This window comes from Numenius arquata, chromosome 9 (assembly GCF_964106895.1).
Source record: "Numenius arquata chromosome 9, bNumArq3.hap1.1, whole genome shotgun sequence".
NCBI classification, from domain to species: Eukaryota; Metazoa; Chordata; class Aves; order Charadriiformes; family Scolopacidae; genus Numenius; species Numenius arquata.
Window position 1 is genome coordinate 25,918,532 of NC_133584.1, and position 18,376 is coordinate 25,936,907.

General features: G+C 39.0%; 1 protein-coding gene across 1 annotated transcript in view; it reads right to left on the reverse strand.

Moving 5' to 3' along the window:
- Positions 1–262: 262 nt before the first annotated feature.
- Positions 263–18,376, reverse strand: part of UGGT1 (UDP-glucose glycoprotein glucosyltransferase 1) — a 43,510-nt gene continuing 25,396 nt past the window's right edge. The window contains exons 22-41 of the mRNA XM_074154186.1: positions 18,137–18,231; positions 17,266–17,472; positions 16,485–16,616; positions 15,941–16,071; positions 13,444–13,539; positions 13,023–13,125; positions 12,506–12,585; positions 11,855–12,044; positions 9,884–10,042; positions 8,054–8,139; positions 7,634–7,718; positions 7,240–7,328; positions 6,702–6,806; positions 6,028–6,112; positions 4,650–4,832; positions 3,578–3,738; positions 2,974–3,088; positions 2,207–2,323; positions 1,695–1,854; positions 263–1,240 (exon numbers count right to left, since the gene is read on the reverse strand). Coding sequence (XP_074010287.1) covers positions 1,215–1,240; positions 1,695–1,854; positions 2,207–2,323; positions 2,974–3,088; positions 3,578–3,738; positions 4,650–4,832; positions 6,028–6,112; positions 6,702–6,806; positions 7,240–7,328; positions 7,634–7,718; positions 8,054–8,139; positions 9,884–10,042; positions 11,855–12,044; positions 12,506–12,585; positions 13,023–13,125; positions 13,444–13,539; positions 15,941–16,071; positions 16,485–16,616; positions 17,266–17,472; positions 18,137–18,231 — 2,405 coding nt within the window. The 3' untranslated portion in view covers positions 263–1,214. The remainder of the gene's footprint in view (positions 1,241–1,694; positions 1,855–2,206; positions 2,324–2,973; positions 3,089–3,577; positions 3,739–4,649; positions 4,833–6,027; positions 6,113–6,701; positions 6,807–7,239; positions 7,329–7,633; positions 7,719–8,053; positions 8,140–9,883; positions 10,043–11,854; positions 12,045–12,505; positions 12,586–13,022; positions 13,126–13,443; positions 13,540–15,940; positions 16,072–16,484; positions 16,617–17,265; positions 17,473–18,136; positions 18,232–18,376) is intronic.

Sequence of the window (18,376 nt, forward strand, 5' to 3'; positions counted from 1 at the left end):
AAGAGGGTTTGAGGTTTTGTTTTTTTTTTTAATTGATATGTTTGTAACAAAACTATGGCAGTATCATCTTTAAAAAATGAAGACATGAATGAGTGATGAAACTAGCCCAGGGTAAATAATCCTTGCAGGAATACGTTTTCTTGTCTGTGCGTAGAATAAAAACAAACACAGGTAAAATATTCAGAAACCCCAAAATCAAATTAGGACTGTAACATGTGCAAGCAAAAAGGATGATCAAAGGACTGAGTGTGAGCTGAAGCTTAAGACCTAAGAACTCCGAAGTTTTTATTGATGTGACATCATCTCTGTTTGAAGAAAAATAAAGTTAATGAAATTTACATGATGAAAAACTTCCAAGCTTCCACAGATTTTTCCATAAACAAAACACATTCATGAATCAGTGAACCACAGCGAGAGTAAGGCCCTACCAGTTTTGCAGACTGATTGAAACTTTGAGCAGGAAGGAAGGAGGGCACTTTGATTCAAGTCAGATGGGCTGGGATGAACTGAGCTGTCAAATGCAATGTTCTGCTCTCTCTGGGAGATTAATCATTTGTATTTGGATGGGCATTTAAACAGATTGCGGTAGCTTTACATTAAGCCAAACCTTCAAAAGTTGGGCAATAACTGAAGACAGGAAATAGAAAAATCTTAAGTAATGCTGGATTTGTTACAAAATCAAGGGCATACTGAACAAATCAGAGAAGCATTTCCAACCATTTGAAAACCTGCAGACAAAACAGTATCCCAAATTCAAGACATGATTCTGAGCCTTTTAATGTTACCTGGAAAAATTATCCCCATCAGTTGAGGTTAGGACTTATGTTCTAGGCAACAGCTCAACAGGTCTGCGATTTCCAGGCTCTCGAGTGAGATCTGAGGCTAATGGGATGGATCTTCATCAGTGCTGGAGGTAGCAACAGCTGAAGGAACAGGCTGTGGCTTTTCCAGTGGATTTTGAAGTTTTGTTTCTGAAATGCTAAATTCCATCATGGGCTCTTTCATCTCCACCACAGGTGCAAAAAACCAGTAATGCTAATTCCAGCAATCCAGATCCTATTTCATATGCAGAAATTAACCCAAAGGCAAGTAATAAAAATGCATACATCATCCCATTCAATTATTCAGCAGTTTTGCAGACATACCGGAAAAAAACTAGCTTTCAATATAAAAATTGTCTATGAAACAGTCTAACTTGAATTTTTCTCCATGGATCATAATTCCACATGTGCTTCTGGATCTGTAGAAGGGGAGAGAAAAATGAGTACTTCATTTCCAGCTGCCTCAATTAGCAGATTGGTTTGAAAATTAGTATATAAACCCCAAAGACTTGTTCTTTGCAAGGTTCCCAGTGACTGAAGAAACACTTCATACCCATTGTGTACAGCAGCATTTTAAGTAAAGTTTAAGATAAGGCCAAGCTCCTAAAATTGCAGGAACAGTGAGGGTCTTTAACAGAACTGGAAAGTGTGCAATATACCTCTCTGTTCTTTAAGTTTCAGAATCAGGTGAAATTACACCGGCCTCACTCACCAAGGCCTTTCTATCCCACTAAAATACACAGCTTATTTAACAGATCCTCCATGCAAGCCTTTGCCTGGGGCACATTTACAGTGAACGAGTACACAACTTTGCCCCAGTCCAAAGGGGTAGGAAGAAAGTCCCAGAAGTAGGGAAACAGTCAGAAAATTTACCATGTGTGTGTTGGCCTGGCATCTTAGCTGGTGTTCCCGTTTCTTTTTCTTTCTGGAAAAGGCTTTGGAGCAGTTTGATTTCTTGATCGTAGTCCTGCCATTCTGGAACTATACGCATTGCTGCTTGCAACTTGGGCTCTTTGGTCATGGGGTTATTACACTGCAAACAAAACATACCAGCGGTTCAGACAATGTGTAAGAAAAAAAAAAAGGTTTATTTACTGAACAGAGGTATGCTTCCCCCTGGTGGAATTAATGTGTTGTTGGTGAACAATACAAGCCTGTGTTTTAGCCAGAGTACAGTGAAAAGTGTGTTTCCAAACTCATAATAATGCCACTGCTGCAGGTAAGAGAAGTAGAGAAGCTAAAGGAAAAAAAACTGAAGTGCTGAAAGCATTTAAGTTACAATACAGGATGAGATGCCTAGATCCGAGGTAGGGAAGTGCCTCTAAAACCGGTCACTGTATTCTATTGTGAGTAAATGAAGAGCGAGGGAGCCGTACTACACTCACCAGATCAATGGTTTTTGCTCTCTTCTTTGAGGAATCATCACACCACGTTTCACACCACAGCCACTCCTGTGGGAGTGATTTAATTGGCACCTGGTGGATCATGTTGTTAGGCAAATCCTGTTGTGAAGAATAAGAGTGAGCAGCAGTTTCCACAGGATGCGGGGTGGGAGGAACAAACAATATTGAGAAGTTTAACTTTTGTGAAGAGGGTTTTTTTCCAGTGCAAATAAAAAGCAATGAATCGACCTTTTGTTCCATTCCAAAGAAAGTTCTTTGGAAAAAAACCTGCGTACTGCAACTGTTAATCTTATTTTGTTGAAAATTAGTTATTTAGCAAACAGTATTAAAGCAGTAATACAAATCCAGTAGCAAGCCTGTACTGGACCAGTTTGAAAGACTATTGATTAAAACCATTGTGTTATTTGTTTTCCATCTGCCACAGTACAAGCCTTATTTCCATGTTACTAAGTCAGTGCACAGTAAAGCACTCAAGAGCTGGATAGCTCAAGAAACAAGTACCCAGTTGTGTTATGTATTTTTCTTGGAGGATACTGGAAAATTTGATAGTCTCTTAAGACATTTAAGACAAAGGTGGTGTTTCCATCCACCAGAGGTATTTGGTACTATCAGTACCTGCCTCATTTGAAGGCAGGGCATAACAGGACTGGCATTGGCATCTGGCTGTGACTGAAGTCTGACCAGGAAAGGAGGGGTCCCAGCCTGCCATCATACCCTGGTAAAATAAAACAAACACAATAAAACCACACCTGATCAAGGTTGGACAGACTGTTTGGATCTTGACTAAGACCCTGGTATTGTCCTCTGAGCCGATCTCCAGCTGCTATCTTTCTGAACTTCTTCAGATCCACAACATACAGAGCACTACATAAAGATGACACAATTAGTAAGGACATTTGACTGATGGGTAACTTACTGCAGCCCCAGCAGACCCCAAGGTACAATATGCTAAAACAATCTCTTGGTGGCAGTAAATCAGGTTATCTAATACAAGGCAGGAAAGCAGTTCTAATAGGGTCATGGCACATAAGAGAAAAAATTTTCAACAGATCTATCTTAGCTTTGCTGTCATGCAGTCCTTTCTTCAACATTTGTTATTAAGAAATGAAGATGTCTGGTTAGTTAACACTTCAGTTCTTCATCTGTAAAAGCTGTAGCATACTGAAAGTAACTTCAGTGTCCCTAGTGCTTCAAATGGACCATAGGGAATGGGACCTTAAAAAGGCAACAGCAGAGCAAAAAGTGGTTCACTGCAGCATTGTACACCATTGTACACCTCAGCTAGTTTTCTGCTAATTCTAAGTAGTAGCAAAAGCTTTCCCCCTCTTTTGAAAAAACTGAATTCTTCAGTACCTGATGTGGTATTTTCTTCCAGCTAAATGACTTGCCCAATATCCCGATTTCCAGAACCTGTAGCCGTCCATTTCTCTTCGACTGTCACAGAACGGAGTATATCCATAAGGAGCACCATCTAGATTGAAATCTCTTAATTCCTTTAGATCTGTGCGCACAATCTGAAGGGAAAGGACATCTTATTTTTATTTGTAGAAGCCTGCCGCAAATTATTTTGAAATGCTGGTCAGGATTTAATTGAAACTGAGCAAACAGTTAAAGGAAGAGCTACCTGTTATACTCTGCTGTCTTTGGCATTATGTATATGTAGTACATAAACACAGCACAAAAGGTGTTGTCTCCCCTACCCTTAGAGCTGGAGCAAGTAAATAGAGCTTAAAATAATCTGATAGGGGTTGGTTTGACAGCTAAAGGACCGAACTCTTGGTTAATAAGCAACAAGAATTCTCAATGTACATAAACTCTACCATGATCCTTTGTATCCTTTCCTCTTGAAAGTTTGCAAACCCTTCAGGGATGAAGGCTTTTTATGTATTCCATGTATCCCGTTCAGGCAGTGAGCACATGCAAAGCCTTACAGACAGCCTTTGCTTTGCAGTGGGACGTGGCTTCACGCACAAGGGCTTTGCCTTCTCACTCCTCTGAAAGCCACTCAGATCGGGCCAAGTTAAAAGGAGGGGGGTGGGAGGGCAGGGTGTTTGGTGACTTAGGAAAATACCGTACGTGGTAAGTGATCTGCAGGCTGGGAGAACAGACGGAGCTGGAAAAATGGAAGGGTGAAACAAGAATCTTATTTGGCAAACTTGCTGGAATCACAGTGAGTGAATGACGAACCAGACGAGTAAAAAACGAGCCAACAAAACCAATCTTTGTGAGAACAGGGGAAAACAGCACTCACTGGAGTACACTATAGTTACAGAATCAACCTTCAGTCAGGCCTGCAAAGGGCTCAAACTTGCAACCTTTCCAATAATACAGAAAATTATAATCAAGAATATACTATTCTTAGAGAAAATAGAAAAAGAAAAAAAGAAAAAAGAAAAAGATCAATTAATTCCAACCTCTCTGTTACCTGATCAGCATCCACAAACAGGATTTTATCAACAGCTAATGGGAAGAGCACATCTAGAAAGAGGATCTTGTAACCCCAGATGATACGCTGCTTCTCTGTCTGCTGATGAAGCCAGCGTGGCCATTTATACTGGACAAGCTCATACTGGAAATTATACTTCTCTGCCATGTATGGGATGAACTCCTGCAGAGGGAGGGGGAAAAAAGTAGCTTATCTCAGTTCTTTGTTCCTCTGCAGGAAAAACACAAGTGCATTACAAGAAAGAGACTGCAGTCCTGTAATAAGGCACAGAACATTAGAAAACAAAACACTGCAAATAATAACTACAGTTTCATTGTTATTTCAAACAAAGACATAACCCCAAACTGAACAATCAGTACAAATTGTAAAGCCAACTGTCATAAGACAACTAAATATTTTGGCACTTTTCCCCCCACAATTACTTATGAGCCATTTTATGGTGATCCACAGATAGTTTAAAAGAATGCATTACTCCAATCGTAAAATTTTGCAGATGGGAGAATTATTATTTGGGGCTGTACAAAGCAGCGTAAATTGGAATAATAAAATGAGTGAGAAGAATTGGGAGAAATTTTTTACTAGAACAATTTGGCCCACTGTCAAATCAGTTGATGTTCTCATCTGTGAGGCTTCCTCTGACGCTGGGAGAGCACAGGTTTAGCCAAGGGATGCTGGTACAACATGGCCATTAGAAAGGGGGGGGTGGGCGCAACTGCTGCACCACCCCGAGAGGGGACTGACAACAGCAGAGTCCCAGCACAGCCTGTGGTTACAGCGGTAGGGACACTGCCAAGTATTTCCCCTTGAGTTCACGCCGAACAGGTGAAATTCTCTAAGAAGTGATAGTTCCTAATATTAAATGTTAAAAGTTGCAAATTCCTGAACGTTTTGACATCCGTTTACTTCTGGGCTTTGTTTTGAATTCTGCTATTTGTTTTATGATGTATATATAAATATATTGTATAGTCAATATATATCATATGGATAAGTATTTCCAGGGATACTCATCTAGAGCCAGGGTCACTCTCTACCATGCACCACTCGTGTACTCTAGTCAGTCTGAAACATGGTTTTCTTTCCTCCTCTTACGAAGCTCTCCCCGTACCTAGTCAGAGGTGTTTCTTCTTTGGTAGTTTTTTCCTATAATCTTTCAGCCCTTATATATTAGATGTAAGTTTATAGCCCTGAATTTCATCTTAAACTCTACACCTTTGTTGTGTAAGTCACAAAAAAAAAAAAAAAAGAGTTCAGATTCTTTCAAGTATGATTTTCATAATAAAATGAAATTTTAAATTTATTTTTTTTTAAACTTTTCCCCACAATGGAAAAATTGGTAAATTTCTAATTGGTAACAAACCTTGAATGTAGGTGATAAGTAGTTCTTCAGAAACCAAAACTTTAAAGGAGTCTTAGTATGTTTCAGCACAGACAACATCATTATGCTGTCAAAAGAAAAAGAAAAAGAAAAAAAGCTTTTACAGAACAACTGCCACCCATTAGAAATCAGTTGCATAAGGGATTGTAAATTGCAGTTTTACATTATTACCTGACCCATGACTGCAGTCAGTCTAACTGGTCTTAACGCATGGAGAAAAAGCAGGTAGCTTCACCCTACTGCAAATAACTTCATTTTATCTACAGAATTACTAAACCCCCCAAAATCTATATATTTTAAGAGCCAGAGAATATACAACCCGTTGACTTTCACAGTCCTTTGAGAACAGAAGCTCAGATTCTTTGCGAAAGCAACTATGACTTATTCTGTAACTTCTTATCAATACATTTGTATTTGGTTCTATTGTAGTGAGAGAATTTAGGACAGCACCATACCAACTATTAAACTGAGTCTAGTTTGAAGATATGAACATTATGCAGAGAGAAGTTTCTATAGTACAGTCAGTGCCAAATCTAGAGGACTGCTGAGCTGCTGAAAAAGGTGGGGTTTTTTATATATTCTTGCAAATTCTAAGCTTTTTTCCTTGGGGAAAGCAGGGCACATTACCATTTGAGACACCCAGATTCTGAACTAACCGTAGGAATCTTTCATATAGGTGTCCTGAAGCCACAGAGAATATATTTAGTACATCGTCTTTATCCTGTTTCACATCTTCATTCTTCTGTCCACCTGTGAATCCCCTGAAAGGACAAATGTGTTTATATAAAGGATAAGATAGTAAGGGCCAGCTATACAGGAAAGAGTGCAACAGATAATAAGTTGCTACAGCATTGGTTTAATACAGGACAACCACGGGGTTTGGCGTTCAGGGCATCCTCCACAATGCGGAGTCCTGCAGACACAGACCTGGAAGACCTTATAGATGAGCACCTATTGCATTGAAAGGTTGGAGCCCCTGGAAATTAACAATTTTTTCAGGTTCCTAAGTCGCAGTGGGGGTAAGGGAACACAAAGCAGTAGCCCAGTTCTCTAGAAACAGAGGGGTCCTATGAAAGATAACCCTAAGTTCAAGCAGTCTTAATAGATAGCTAGGGAATATCACAGACCTAACTGTATCAGCAAATAGTTTCCCCCTTTCAAGAAACTTGCAGGTTATTATTGAATTAGTTTTACCATTTGAGAGATTCCCAAAATCCAGATTCATTCTCACTGGTACCATCACTTAGTAGATCTTCATTCATCATATCTAATTTTTTCTGAACCTGTAAAGCAATAACAATGCTTTAGTGAGCGGAACCACATATAGGGCAAACAGCTATGGAGTGTTATTTTGACACTGGCCGTGTTTGCATCTAAAAGGCACAGCAGTTACATGTCATTCTCTTCCGTGTCAAAAGAAAAACAAAACCAGGTCTCCAGATAATTCTATTATTGATACTGTGATGTAAACTTTATGCAAACTGCCTCAAATGTATGCTTGTAAGAAGGGATCATCAGGCCCTAATCAAAGTTTCTTCCCCACTACTGGTCAGTCTTTTTTAAGAGCAACTCTAGTTTTTAAACTTACCTTCACTTTAATAATTTTGCTCTTGAAGTTGTTGAGAACAACAATAACTTCACTCGCTTCAGGGGGAGAGTCTGTGCCGTCATGGCTGAAAATACAGCAAAATACTGACCTTTACTACAAAGCAGAAATATGTTCTTTATTTCTTCTGCACAGTTTTCTACATGGTATTAAGCCTTAGCACTATAAAACAGGTTTGAGTCATGCGACAAAGTGACAAATACATGTATTTGAACACACCCTTACTTGGTTTTTTTAATTAATTTATTTCATCTCACATAACTTACAATCAGTATGAAATGTAATATGCCGTTCAGTTCACTACACTTTGGCAACGGAACTGTGAGATTCACATATTACAGTGCCTCCCTAGTTCAAAAGTTTCACAAGAAAAAGATGCAATTATTTCTTATACTGTCCTACCTGTAGATTCTGTAGATATCCTCAGATCTGCCTTTTCTGAGTCTTAGAGTCCATGCACCAGGATTGGCTTTTAACTGGAAGTAACCCTGCAAAGTAAAAATAACATTTGTCAGTTTCCAGAAAAAGCAAACATAGAAAACTAAGTTTAAGTCATGTATTTTCACCCACTGTTTTATATCTGAGAACAGTTATTTGGAAGCCAGCTGATTAACATAACCATATGGCCTTAAAAACCCAGAGAACAGGAGAAAACCCCCAGAAGTTCCATTCAAAATCATTGTATTTTTCATAAGAGACAGGAGTATGAAAAGGTCTGGCATTATTTGTTAGATAAGAGAAAGTCTTCAGGGTGTCCTGATGGGAACAGTGCAATCACAAAGGGTTTTCTTCAAGAGCTTGTCTTCATGCAGGAGTGAGTGAATTTCAGAACACTGGTTGGCGACTATACAGCAGTCCATGAAAGATCTGCCCACAAAACAAAATTTACATCCATTTTGAAGCTTTCCAGACTAGTACTTAAGCTACAGCAGGAAACAGTAACATAGTTTATATGTTACAGGGTATTCTTTCTACAGAACTTAAAAAAATACATGTGAAATTAAAATACTGTATACGAGTCTGGAAGTTTCAGGTTACAGATCTGAGTATTTTCTTCTGTGATTTAGATCATTACACCTATAGAAGATATAAACATATGTAGTGATGCTTCAGTGTCCTGTCTGGTTTTGTACTGTGACCCCCAGATGCACACATGTGAACCAGTCTGCTTTAAAAAGACGGAGCAAGCAAAAAAAAAAAAAAAGCACAGGGCATGTTCCTGGTCTCTTCATACCCCTTGACAGTATAGACACGGATACAGCATTGTATACTGTGGTACCTACACTTGGGTTTAGCTAATTAGATAAAAAGACACCTCCAAGCCATTAAACTTTACTCCCTAACACACACACACACACACACACAGTGTGATCACACACAAAATAAGGGTCATCATCTTTTCTACAATAAGAAATATTACATCATTATAGGATATACTTTGGCACAGAGAAACAGAAAATGAGTGTAGGAATTTTAAAATGAATACTTAGCATCAGTGAACATTTTTTTTCCTTGCTTTTTCTTATTTTAGGCAATTTATTCCAGTTTTCCACTGTCATTACATATCAAGAAAATATTCCGGTGACTAACTTCCTTTGGCATAATTTTAGTCCATTACCTCTCATTGTCCAGTGCAACACTGCAAACAGACTGATCCCTTGTGCAGCTACCTCATAAAGGCAGCTGCAGGAAACAATCATACAATTGGATTTCTGTCACCTTTTCTCAACTTTATTAAGCAATTCCCATTCTTTCACACTTCCTTTGTTTTCTAGAACATCAGTTATTCCCTGCTGACTCTCTCCATTTGTTCTGTAGATCTCCTGAAGAAATGGGACCCAAAACAAGACACTGTCCACCTGAGGCTTACCCTACCACGGTGGGTGGCCCAAGGAGTTCCCCGTCTAGAAAAAACAGAACTGTCTGACCTGCCCTGGAAAGAGGCCGCTTAAGAATATTGGCATCATTTTAAGATATTCTAGAAGACTGCTCTCAGCAAGATGAAGGGAAAGGAGCACATCTTGGAAAAGGTAAGGAATAAATAAGCACACTGCAAGGTCTTAGACTTCAGTGTTAGGAATGATGTGGTTCTGATGCACTCCACAGGTGCTTGCAAATGTAAGTAACACCACATATCCGTAACCCACACACTAGAAAATACTCAGTGGTTTACGCAAGCAATTGTGCTGATGGAGGCCAGTTATTTGTCACCGGTTTCAATCAAATGCTTACCAAGTTGGCCATAACAATGGTATCCACGATGACAGGGGTGGTTGAAGTTCCCAGTGTAAACTGGAGTCCCCGAGGTGGCTGCCCAGTAGTGATATCATAGCAGTGTCCTTCCAGAAGCAGATACTCCAATTCATACTCTGCAGCTACAACATTATCCACCTGTAAGGAAAAGACACTGCTGAATTCAGTACTAGCTCTAAAGTGCAAATTTTTAGTGATTCAGTTATTCTCTAAAATGGCCATAGTAATTAAATAACACTTAATTTCACCAGAGTAATTTTATTACATACCTAGAAAGCCTCAAAGAGCTTGGCTGCTTCAAGTGACAGACTTCACACATATATTGTTAAGTGTCCCTGACCAAAGAGATTTGAATCTCAACTGGTAAGATGCTAGGATAACAAGAGGGAAGGACTGTTGCCCTATTTTACAATTTAATTTTTTTTTTTAACATTTATTGGAGGATGTAGTCGAGTAAGTGATCGGCTTGGCGTGTCATGTAAGGTATATGATGAGCTCCAGAATTTTGAATCTGAATCTGTTTAAAGCTAGTCTCATCTAATATTAAAAAAAAATCTGAAATAAACATTTTATTTTGCTCTGCGTTATTCTTACAGTGCACTAGGGTACTGTCAGAAATACCAATTCCTTTTTTCTACACCAAACAAAAGTGCCAAGAAAAGGAAAAAAAAAAAAACAAAAAACCAAAAACAACCCAAAACAAAAAAAAAAAAAACCAACAAAAGAGGGCCTCAGGCTCCACAGCTGTCAGTCAGACGTCTTTTGCTTATGCTGGATTATACTTACAAAATTACTGGGTTTAATATATATCTGCACTTCAAGGCCAACTAAATAATGGCTTATTTCAAGGGAAAAGATTATTTGACTGCCTCATTTAACTTTTATTACTTAACATTGCACCCTGAAGTCCAAAATTTTCTACTTTGCATTACATATGGATTATCTAACTTTTAATATATGTGTTTTTAGTGCCTATCATAACATGTTAGTGTTGTGCATTCTAACCGCTTACCAGCCCACTGCTTCTAGATCTTCTGAAAACTATTCAAGTTAACTGGTAACAGCAGGAGGTTAATAATTAGCACTGAGTTATCCATCCTATTAAAGATTAATGAGATTCATCAGCTTGTACATACAGCTGCTGTTCTTTCATTTCTAATGTCCTTTTTCTACTACACTCTAGCCCCTTGGATTTTTTTTTCCTCCTTACTTTTATCCCTATGGATGTGGGGCAGCACTGCCCAGATGTTCTGATAGTCTCATTCAAGGCCTGTTCTGGCAGCACTCAGCTCCTAAAGCTATTGCAATTGAGAGGATTTCTGCTGCACTGGTTTTACTGTTTCACTGATACCACGTAGCCTTTTGTGGGCCACAGGAGTGTTTGCCAGTAACAAAAGCTGTGAAAATGAACAGGTAGCTAAAACCAGGTTGGTGGCTTCTCAGAGCAGGGGAAAGTAAATAGAATTTGCTTACTGAAACAGGACTCGTTTCTTAATTCAAAATTTCTAAAATTAATTTTGAAAAATAACGATCTTATTCTTAGTTGTGACATTAGCCGTAGGGATCTCTAATCAGAAATTTTTCAACTAAAAAATTGAAAGATATTTAATGACCAACAAAGTTTCTTTCTTTCTCAGGATACTCTGAAATGCTATATATACACACTTAAAGCATCTGTAGGATCTGCTTCAAGCCTGCAGTATTTTTCAATCTGTGGTTCAGGCATCCATGAGTAATGGAGAACAGCATTCTTGCTGTTAGTGAGCTTAAGTTTTCCTGCATCCCTCCTAGAAAACACTTAGGGGTCTGCAAACATAAAAGGTGTTAATATCCACAGTTCTATGTTTATTAGCACCTTAAAATTCTACATTTCTTTCCCAGTACAAAAATAAGTCCTGGAAAAACACCACCATTTAAGTGCAGTAATAGGAACATGCTGATTTCTCTTACCTCCTCTAGGTAAATGTTATCAAGGTCATATGGGGTTCTGACAGATTCCACCATCCAGCTCTCAGGAGTATTCAGGTTCAAAGTGAACAGTGGAGACTGGGGCATATCCAAAAACTTGGCAATTGGTCCTGGAGCAAAGTTATTATCTGCTGTGAAAGAAATCTCCGGCTCCAAAACATAGCGATAAAAGCTGAAATTTCAGAAGGGAAACGTTAGAACATATTTCTGCCAAACTTTGCAAATATTTCACTCTCATTGAACTCTCTGATGGCATCGGTTTTCCCAGACCTCCAACACCTCCAAGGCTTTGTCCAAAGCAACACAGGTTGTGTTGACTTTGAAACAGGTCAGAATTTTCATCTTGAAGAACCAAACAGAATGTGCAAGACTCAACCATTAAGATAAGTAATTTATTTAACTCTCTATATATATCTAAAGGCATCCAACTTGTAAACCAGCAGAATTACCTCATGCTAGCCACAAATTCCCAGATTTTCTCTGTGGGAAAGTCATGCTTTTATATAAAGGAGGTCAAACTAGTTACTGAGACTGCCTGTAGGACATTTGACCATGTTTCTGTGCTGTTGCAATGTGCACATTGCAACAGGTTTTTCTCTCTCTCTCTCTTAACCCCGGCACGGTATTGCTTACCTTTTCAGTGGCATGTCTGAAAGCTTGGACTGGCAGTTCATAAACACTCTTAGGTTCATGTTTATCAATTGGTTCAAAACCTAAAGTAATGAGAAAAAGACATCCCTTAAAAAGCTAACTAGGAAAGCTGAGCGCTGTTTTTATAGGCAGGACCTCAAGGAGGCATTTACCTGCTCATTCTCAGTCCTCCCTTCTCATTATTTGTTTTACCACAACCACCTTTTAATTGCTGGTTTTAAAAAGAAGAGTTACCTGCTCTCTTACATTGCAGACTTTATTTTTTTGGGATGCAGAGACTTTCTTCCTCAAGAAGAAGAGTCCCTGCAAACTAAACCGTTAAAACGGTGAAACTAAAAGCTATCTAGACAATATCTAAGCATTATTTTGTTACTGTGTAGTATAGCATAATTAGTTTTTCCACTAATAAATGTATTGTGCAACTCATATGCACTATTAGAAAGCCAAACTGAGACAACTTTTTGAAATTGCCATAAAATGCATTACATCACATACATACCAAAAGTAACGGAGCGAGTCTTTGAGCATCTCTGGTCACAGGATCAACAATAGCCACAACATCAAAGTATGTCTCCCCCTCTTTTGGTCTCAGTTTAACTGCACTAAACAGAAGAAAAAACAATTTTAAAAGTATCAAATACATGGATAAACGTAGGAAAAGCACTATCCATATCATTTTGAAGTCAAATTACTTTCTAAATGGTATGTGCCTTCTGAAACTAGATAGAGAAAACAAATACATCTATACATAAATTTGTATAAAATTAATTTCTGGAATCTCATTGTGCCCTCAAAACTGTTGGGGACTTTCCTATTGCTACTTGGATATTTTTTTATTAAGTTAAATGCAATGTGAAACAATGGAAACGTTAAAGGATAAGGAAAAGCATGTTGCTCAGCAAATGTCAGCAATCCTATACCTGTATCGTTCTTCAAAAAAATGATACTCAATCCTTGCCTCTCCCTTTGGTTGAGCGGAAAGAAGAGCATCCACTTTCATTACTAAGTCACTTGCACTGAAAAGAAGAAAGAAAAAGAAATATGCTTACAGATACTCAGGAAAAGCCTTGTACTTATCACATTTCTGCCAGTTAGCAGCAAAAGAGAAGACAGACTGAATTCAGATGTACACACTAACAGTTTTACTACCTCTCTCCACAAGCTCTGAATTATAAAACATATATAAGGGTTAATCCACCATTAATTTAAACAGGTTGCAGCCTTGTTACTGAGGGTACCAAAGCTGGTATTTTAGGGGTCAGCCGTGCTACAGGCACTGCCTTCCTCAATTTTACCAACCTCTCGGACCTGTAAGCCATTCCGATCAAACCTTCGTTTCACAGCATTCTTCCCAGTTTACACTGCAACTCTTAAGAACTGGGAAGCAATCCTGTCTGTAAAGAAACTTTTTTTTTGGAGGAGGAGGGGAGAGAGGGGAGCGGGGGGTGTGCTATCATTAAAGGGGAATTACTTCTGACAGCTTCCTTTTTATTATTCCCATAGATGTTCAGTCTAGTATTTTAAGAATATATTTAATCTTGAAAACGTAAAACCTCTTGAAAGTTCAGTGAAAATTGATTTGTACATCATAGCTTTGCCAAGAAGCAATACTGTAACTTAGAGGTCTGCCAGCTTTTCCTGAATTAAGTCTCATAGATTTATAGTGACAGCTGTTTAAATTGTTCATACCAGAACCACAAGCCTGGTGATGGCTGCCAAGTTCTACAGTGTTTTCCAATGCAGCAGATGATACTTCCAAAAGCTTTTTAAAAACATTGCCAGTATTCAAACCAAGAAATCACTCCTCCGTCCAAAACCAGCCTATGTTCAAACTATGCCCTCTTCCTCCATCCTCTCACCCTTACTTCTCTTTTGATTCCCAACAGCAGCAGGTGCAAAAGTGTTTGGAGTGCTGTTAAAACCTGCCTGCCTAGGAGTCAGAATCACACAAGATTTCTGCCCAAAAGACCTCACGCTTAACTTATTTGACCAGCCTTTAAGAGTTAAACAGCATCACAGAAAAATGTAATATTAAATGTGAGAGAAACCATCTTCTTAGCTATACGCTCCAACACACAAACACACGCCTATGGACTTCAGTTCTTTCAAACCTAAAGATTACTTTCTTTTGATTAGCTCACCTCTACGCTTTTTGCAATAATTATCCAGAAGTATGATTTTCATTTTCTTACATCTGCCTCTTTTCCTGTTTTTTCTCTTTAAAAAGTTAAAAGCAGTTTACGTGGTTCTGTAGTACTGACAGTGAAATACATTACTAAAATAATTTTTATATTGATAAGCCAGGCAGCACTTAACTGAACTGCTAACAGATTCAGAAAGCATATTCCAGCGTCTCATTTTCTTCCCTTCCTTCTGCTTTTAAATCAATACCAGAGTGGTCCTGCACGCGAGTTACGAAACCCAGACATATTGGAGGTAAATGGTTTAGAACAGCGTGTCAGTTAAGATTTAGCTGGCAGGAAAACGCACAAGAATTCTGAATGCCTTAATATTAATGAAAAGTTAGGCTTCTCTGCCATTTAGAGGAGCAGAAAAGTAATCCAGTGCAGAAAGCAGTTTCAAGAATAAATTTAATAATTTGCAGCAGTTTATACCACTCGGTAACACATCCCACAGCAGCAAGCAGCTCTTGTCTGCATACAGACATCTTTTCTGTTGGTAAAGCTGTCACCAGAGTCAACTAAACCTTGCATGAAATTTCACCTACCTGAACACAGCAAAGAACTAAGCCAACCCCTGTAGCACGTATCACCACCCTCATTCTTTATTTTTTAAATCCACCTGCATCCCCACCCCGCCAATCCAAGATGCCACTTCCTGAGCCCCTCAGATGACCGAGCAGGCTGTTCTGTCCATGCTGCTGTGATCCAAGGAGTATCTCAGCAAGTACCAACACATTTAGTGTTCCACGTTCACTTGAACACATCTATAGTAAATTCCTACAGACTTGGGCACTTTCCCAGTTTCTTGCTGCTTGTCAGTGAGTCTCCAGCCAACACAACTCCTCCAACTTCCGCTGGAGGTAACGCGCCAGCCATGGCAGGCGGCTGCTAGATACTGATAATGAGTTGAGAAGGATGAACTCTGAGCACATAGTGGGGGTTGCCAGTACGCCCCACTGCCTCCTGAGTCTGGGGGATACAGTTACGGCTCCATTCCTCCAGGAGCTCAGGAACTACCAAAAAAAGTCACTAAAGCACTTTAAACCCCATAAAGGTTATTTCCATCTTTTTTCTTTCTGACTTGCCCCTCTGAACAGCTGAGCCATGACCATACAAACACATGCATGCTTGTTTATAGCACCTATCCAGAGTGTACTTGATAATTTCTCCAGGATGCAGAGTCACATTACCAGAGTACCACCACTTTTTGATACGCCTCTTCACCTTTACTTACAGATCTTCTTCGAATCCCAGCTGCTGAATCTGAGATTTGATTTTCTGTCCTGATGTCTTAAGTATGATATTCTCAAGGAGATGAAAATCATCCTGATTGAACATCTCACCATCCTCTAGTGGACCAATGATCTACAAAAAGGCAGGATCAGCATTATTAGGTAAAGGCTACGCTGAAACAAAACTCAAATATGTATTAAATAAATACTCCAGCCCAGTCTCGGTGGGTGTCAACTGTTTAGACTGGTATTATTTGTTAACCTCTGCTGCCATTGACATAAAGTGTAGCTATTTAGAGCCAAGAGCTCCACACTGAGGCATAAAATGCATGCTTAAAGTTATCACCGAGTGCTTGGTTTGCAAAAGTCAAGCATACTAAATTATACATGCAACACTACATCTTGAAGGGGCAATAGAATACCAGGCCGTTCCAGTAGTCCAGCAAGACTCTAGCAAGTCTCACTCCTCTAGCTTTCAGAAGCCTAACAGCTACCTAGACAATTCCACACGTAGAATATTTGTTACTGTCTGCTGATTGATCTCACCCTTCCGTTGCTGATCACAGCCCTCTGCCCCTTCTTCAGCTTTAGAACATCTCTGCAATATATAGCATGGGACAGGATGAAATCCACCTTGGGAGACTCAAAGGCTTCTTTGAAAATATTGATATCCATACCCTGAAAGAAAAGAATACTTGACATTGAAACGGGAAGAAAAGTACACCTCTGCACACTTTTAAAAATGCACCTTTTTTGTTCCCATTCAAGAACATCTTTATATCTTGCTAAAGTTTATCCCCAGGCCCCTTTTCTTTATGATCTTAAACCTAGTTCTTGCCCGTCACCTTCAAACATTATCCCAACTTCTGATGTGAAAAGCCACAGCCAGAGTAATTGTTGCTACTTAGACCAGTTGTTCCATTCTTCTCTTCATAAGTGATTCTTGCCTAACTTTTTTAAACCTACTTTCACAAATGTAATTGTAATTTTTTTCTCAGCTTTTTAAAGAGATTACACTTCTCTCTTAACCCCCAAAGAAACAACTGACTCACTTAAATAGATCCCTGAACCTGCATTCATTTTGACTTTTCAAAATTATGTAGCACTGATGCATATCAGGATTTACATTGGTTTTAGAGAGACTGTTACATTTAGGTAAGTTTACCTTTCAAAGCAAAAAAAAACCACCAACCCCCCAACAGCAAAGCCAACAGTGTTACTGTCCACTCTTACTGCATCTTTTGCATGTGAACATACCACACTGAAAAATTCAGTAGAAGAACAAGCGAAGTTCCCTCCCTTTGTGAATGCCAATAAACGTGCTTACCCCAACAGCAAATTCCAAGATGTCGGCTCCTGCCTCTACTGCCTTTGCAATTTCTTCTTTTGCCATTTTGGTGATGAAGTTCTTGGCGTTATTTGACGTTTGTGTCTGTAGAGCTGCCCATATGGCTTTAGCAACAAGTGTATTCTGGCTATTTGGATCTTCACTAGGATTATTAATCATGCTAATTCGAACATTATTGCTGGATTTCTGTGTTTAACAAAACATGCATTAGGAAAGGTTTAGATTTCAGGTGTGTTTTAAATGAGAAGAATAAGTCTATTATAATAAACAGTGTAGCAAAAGTTTTGTACTTCTTAACCAGAAAACCAGATTCCAAATTAGGTAAATAACAGCAGAAGGTTAAAAGGTTGAATGAACTAATTTAACATTAAGTATTTAGTTTACGTGTAGGCAGCACTGTCATGGGAATCTTCTGGCTAATACTGTGCTACGTAAGAGATATAGGACCATGGCCACCACTCAGAGTCTGGCAAAACAGTGATTTAGTAGTAAGCTATCTATTTTTATGATTCAGTTATCTTCCCAGAACAAGTGAGACAGAGCAGAGAGCAGTGCTCACATTCATCTCCAAACCAAAACACAGACATCTTCAATTTAGAGCCACTTAGGGCTTAAAAGAACATCTTTTCTTTATTGTAGTAGCATAATACTAAGAGGGGATTCTGTCCAAGTACAAGAAGGTCAGCGATGTTCCAGCCCCTACAAATAAGATGAGACTGGAAATGAGGGACCCTGCAGGGAGAAGCAGTCTCCCCAGGTCATACAACAGGCAGAAGCACAACCTGTGTTTTTCAATCCTCTACCTACTGCTTTATTAGCACTAACCCATTCAAATGCAAATGTAACCTACCTGATGTTTAATTGCATCATACAACAACTGCCTCCCTGAAGGTTTATCAAAGTCACCAACAATCCAAAAAGTAACTGGTCTAACAAAGGAATCATCTGCAATTAAAAAAAAAAAAGGGTGGGAGAGATTTGAAGGTGAAGGAAGGAAAGCTGCAAGTTTTCCTCATTTGGAGGAAAAATACGATGCACATGCAAGGACTTCAAAAAAAGTAAAATTACATAGGAAAGCTACAGATGAAGC